This window comes from Ochotona curzoniae, unplaced genomic scaffold (genome assembly GCF_017591425.1).
Source record: "Ochotona curzoniae isolate NIBS_2020 unplaced genomic scaffold, NIBS_Ocur_1.0 contig_2855, whole genome shotgun sequence".
Taxonomy (NCBI): domain Eukaryota; kingdom Metazoa; phylum Chordata; class Mammalia; order Lagomorpha; family Ochotonidae; genus Ochotona; species Ochotona curzoniae.
Window position 1 is genome coordinate 2,004,875 of NW_024465615.1, and position 5,251 is coordinate 2,010,125.

Below are 5,251 nucleotides of genomic sequence, written 5' to 3' on the forward strand. Positions count from 1 at the left end.
TAGAGCTGGGGTTTCCTTGGGGAGGTGGCGTGTCGGTCTAAGTACCATTTCTGTGCGGTTTCCATGAGGCACCTGAACCTGGGGAATACAGTGAGGCTTTCAGGCTTGGGTTACGGAACTTTTGTCACACTTAGACCTGGGTTCTACCGTGTCAATCCTGAACAGCCGACAGACCCAAACAGACCCGCCCAGTTTTTCCAGGTGACTGTGTTCTAATTTAAAAAGCAAGTAAATAAAACTGCTAAGCCTGTGCATCATCTGTTTTCTTACTCATGGTGAGGAAGCTTTCCAGAGCTGGAGAATTCTGGCTCTTTCTCCTGCCAACAGCATTGCCACCCACATTTAGCCAGGCAGCTGTATTTTTTTTTAAAGATTTATTTATTTTTAGGCCTGGTGCAATAGCCTTGTGGCTAAATTATTGCCTTGCATGGGCCAGGATCTCATATGGGTGCCAGTTCCTGACCTAGTTGCTCTACTTCCCTTCCAGCTCCCTGCTTGTGGGTTGAGAAAGCAGTTGAGGATGGCCCAAGGCGTTGGGACCCTGCACCCATGTGGGAGACCTGAGGAGACTCCTGGTTCCTGGCTTCAGATTGGCTCAGCTCCATCTGTTGCGGCCACTTGGGGAGTGAACAAGCAGGTAGAAGAACTTTCTCTCTGTCTCTCCTCTCTATAAATCTTTCCAATAGAAATAAATACATTGAAAAAATAATTTTTATTGGAAAGGCATATTTAAATAGAGAGGATAGAGAGATCTTCTATCCACTGCTTCACTCCCCAAATGGCCACAATGGCCAGAGCTGAGCCAACCTGAAGCTGGTAGCCAGGAACTTCTTGCCAATCTCCCATTTAGATTTGAGTCATCATCATAAGCAGGGAGCTGGGTGGGAAGTGGAGTAGCCAGGACGTGAACCTGGTGCCCATATGGGATGCTGGAGCTAGTACGCTGACCCAGGGGCAGCTGCCTTTTGCCCTAGGGGTGTCACATACTCTTGTGTGCTTCTCCATTTGTTCATTTGTCTAGCAATCATTTGACAAACCCCTGTAGGTTAAGCACCTAGGAAGCTAGTAGGGACAAAGTGAGTGAGATTTTGGGGGATAATCAGACCTCCTCATTTTTTGGAATACAGAGTCTCCTCTGCTTCCTGAGAAGGTAGGGCTCTCCTAATGTTTTGTTTTGTTATAGGCTTTTTTGTTTTTCATTTTATTTTTAAAGATTTGTTTTTATTGGAAAGACAGAAGTACAGAGAGAGAGAGACAGATCTTTTGTCCACTGGTTCATTCCCCAAATGAATGTGGTTCATTCCACAACAACCAGAGCTGAGTCAGGAGCTAGGAGCTTCTTCCAGTTTGCTCATGTAGGTACAGGGTCCCAAGGACTTGAGCCATCCTACACTGCTTTCCTAGGCTGTAACCAAGAAGCTGAATCAGGAAGTGAAATAGCTGGGACACAAATTGGTGCCCATATGAAATGTCAGTGCCCCAGGCAGAGGCTTAGCCTACTATACCACAGTGCCAACCTCTAATTTTCATTTCTTTTAAATATTTATGTATTGGTCGATTTGAAAGACAAAGTTACAGAAAGGGAAGGAGAGACACAGAGAGGGCTCATCATTTGCTCCCCAAATGACCCCAACAACAACTGGACAAGGGTAAAGCCAGGAGCCGGAAATTCTGTTTTTTCTCACATGTGAGTATCTCGCTGGGTTTTTTGCCTTTTTTTTAATATTCTTTTTTTAAAAGATTTATTTTATTTTTATTGGAAAGTCAGCTATATATAGAGGAAGATCTTCCATCCAATGTCTCACTCCCCAAGTGGCCGCAGTGGCCAGAGCTGAGCTGATCCGAAGCCAGGAGCCAGGAACCTCTTCTGGATCTTCCACACCGGTGCAGGGTCCCAAGGCTTTGGGACATCCTCAACTGCTTTCCCAGGCCACAAGCAGAGAGCTGGATAGGAAGCAAGGCTGCTGGGATTAGAACCAGTGCCCCTATGGGATCCCAGTATATGCAAGGTGAGGACTTTAGCCGCTATGCTACTGCTCCAGGCCCTGCTATTGTTTGTTTTTTAAAAAGATTTATGGGGTCCTGGTCCTGGTGGGAGTTATTGGGGGTTACTCTGGGTTGCAGTTCCTGCTGGTGTGCATGACAGCCGAGTGTGTGGTGAGCAGAGTTAGGCTTGGCCACATCATTGGTCACTTTGCATATGAGACACTACTGACCAGGCAACTGCAACCACCAGTGTGTATGTAGATTGATGTGGGTGACATACTGAGCCAGACCCGGTACTTGCCTGGCACACTCAGGAGTCAGGTCTAGGGTCACATCTGGTGAGGTTTCTTTGGGGGCCTCCCCCAGCTGTACCATGGGACTCAAAATTCCAGCCATGGGGAAAGTCACAGGAGCTGTGGTTTGACCATGGAGCACATGTATCAGAATTGGGCCTCCTTGGTTGCTGAAGCCTCTGCAATTGACAGCATGCCCAGAAGCATCAGGGGACATAACAGAGGATGTCTGCTTCCATGGGTGGCAGAACACATTGGACAACTCTCCCAGCCAAGCTTTGACAGCAAGTATCTGGACGAGTGGAGATGCTAAGGTGGACTTTGTGAGCCAGTGGACCTTGGAAGGATTTCCTCAACCTCAGAGCAATGAAATCAGGACCTCAGAACTATAGAAACCAGTACCCTTGAAATATGCTCCATATCTGAGATGCTAGGATGACATAGAGTAACCATCCCCCATTGCCAGGTTCTGATGCAGTTGGGATGCTGTAAGCAGCCCTCTTCCCTTTCCTTTTCCCTACCCCCAGATACAGGAAGAAGGAAAAAATGAGAGTTATTCCATCCACTTTCTTTTTTTTAAGATTTATTTATTATTATTTTTTTAATTGGAAAGTCAAATGTACAGAGAGCAGGAGACACAGAGAAGAACTTCTGTCTACTTATTAATCCCCAAGTGGCCGCAATGGCCGGAGCTGAGCTGATCTGAAGCCAGGAGCCAGGAACCTCTTCTGGGTCTCCCACGTTGATGCAGGGTCCCAAGGCTTTGGGACATCCTCAACTGCTTTCCCAGGCTACAAGCAGGGAGCTGGATGGGAAGCAAGGCTTCCAGGATTAGAACCAATGCCCATATGCTATCCCAGCACATTCAAAGTGAGGACATTAGTGCCACCACGCTACCATCCATTTGCACCCATATCTCGACCCTCCCCACCTAATCAGTGGTCCACATGAGAATATATCCTTCTCAACTATGTGAACATTATCGAAAAAATATATTTATAAAAAAAATAAATTTATGGGGCATTGGGCCTGCGCAGTAGCTCAATTGGTTAATCCTTCCACTTTAATTGCCAGGATTCCATATGGGTACCAGTTCATGTCCCAGCTGCTGCACTTTCCATCCAGATACTTCTGGATTTATGAGGCCAGTGTGTTGACTCAACTGTGTAAACTTCCTCCTCCTTCAAGCACTACCATCCATTGTGGGCACTGGATCATGTCCTGGCTGCTCCACTTTCAATCAGTTCTTTGAGAAAACTGTAAGTATGGATTTAAATCTTTTTTTTTTTTTTTTTTTTACATGATGACCATTTATTAACAGAAAATAATGTGGGGAGTCCTGCTCACAGGCGGCGACCACGGCGACCCCCCTTCCTGCGGGTGCTGTCGGAGGGGATGGGGGTGACATCCTCAATTCGCCCAATTTTCATCCCTGAGCGGGCAAGGGCTCTGAGAGCTGACTGGGCTCCAGGTCCAGGGGTTTTGGTCCTATTTCCTCCTGTGGCCCGCAGTTTGATGTGTAGGGCAGTGATGCCCAGCTCTTTGCACCTCTGGGCCACATCCTGGGCAGCCAACATGGCAGCATATGGTGAGGATTCATCTCGATCAGCCTTCACCTTCATTCCACCAGTCACACGGCAGATGGTTTCCTTGCCAGAAAGGTCAGTGACGTGAACAAAAGTGTCATTGAAGGACGCAAAGATGTGGCAGACCCCAAAGACATTCTCCCCTTCGGCCACCTGAGGCCCGAGGCTGATGACCTGCTCTTCCTTCTTCTCCTTCCCCTTGCGAGGTGCCATTTCTGCGCGTCTTCCCTCAACTCCGCCACCGGAAAGAGTGGATTTAAATCTTAAAAAAAAAAAAGACATTTATTTATTTGAAACTCAGAATTAAAGATAAATTTTTCACCTGTTGCTCCACTCCCCAGGTAGCTGCAGTGGTCCAGACTGGCCAAGCTGAAGTCGGGAGTCAAGAGCTTCATCCAGGTCTGCCACATAGGTGCAGGGACTCAAGCTATCTTCTCCTGCTTTTCCAGGCCATTAGCAGGGAGCTGGATCAGAAGCAGAACAACCAAAACTCTAACCAATATCCATATGGGATGCCAGTGTTGCAGATGGCGGCCCCACTTGCTATGCCACAAAGCTGGCCCCAGTGTGGGTTTTTTGTTATTATTTCTAGTCTGTGGCTGAGCCTATGCCTGAACCCTCCTCCAAGGACTACGTAGGCCTCACAGAATATAGATTTGGGGGCCCAGCGTGGTGGCGCAAGTGGTTAAGGTCCTCACCTTGCACGCCCGGGATCCCATATGGGCGCCAGTTCTAATCCCGGTAGCCCCTCTTCCCTTCCAGCTCCCTGCCTGTGGCCTGGGAAAGCAGTCAAGGACGGCCCAAAGCTTGGGACCCTGCACCCACGTGGGAGACCCGGAAGAGGCTCCTGGCTTCGGACCGGCATAGTATCGGCCGTTGCACTCACTTGGGGAGTGAATCATTGGACGGAAGATCTTCCTCTCTGTCTCTCCTCTCTGTATATCTGCCTTGCCAATGAAAAAATAACAAAAATAAATCTTTAAAAAAAAAAAAGAATATAGATTTGGAGCAGTATTATGTCACTTAGTTAATTGCATTCTTCCTGTGTTGCTTTTGTAATATTAGTCAAAAACTATTAACCTTTAGAGGCAGGGATATTGAAAACTTCCTATGGGGCCCGACGGTGTGGCCTAGTGGCTAAGGTCCTCGCCTTGAATGTGCCGGGATCCCATATGGTCGCTGGTTCTAATCCCGGCAGCTCCACTTCCTCTCTATCTCTCCTCTCTGTATATCTGACTTTGTAATAAAAATAAAATAAATCTTTAAAAAAAAAAAAAGAAAGAAAACTTCCTATGGTCACCTACAGATATTTTTGTTAATTTTTTTTCCTGATAAACTGCAGTAAAGGATGTATCACTTTAGATGATTTCTTGTTTTCCCACTTCA

At 47.1% G+C, this 5,251-nt stretch overlaps 1 protein-coding gene across 1 annotated transcript; it reads right to left on the reverse strand.

Moving 5' to 3' along the window:
* Window positions 1–3,616: 3,616 nt before the first annotated feature.
* Window positions 3,617–4,118, reverse strand: LOC121154790 (40S ribosomal protein S14). Its single transcript, XM_040977826.1, has one exon. It carries the CDS (start codon window positions 4,076–4,078, stop codon window positions 3,623–3,625), a length of 456 nt encoding a protein of 151 aa, XP_040833760.1. The 5' UTR covers window positions 4,079–4,118; the 3' UTR covers window positions 3,617–3,622.
* Window positions 4,119–5,251: the final 1,133 nt, after the last annotated feature.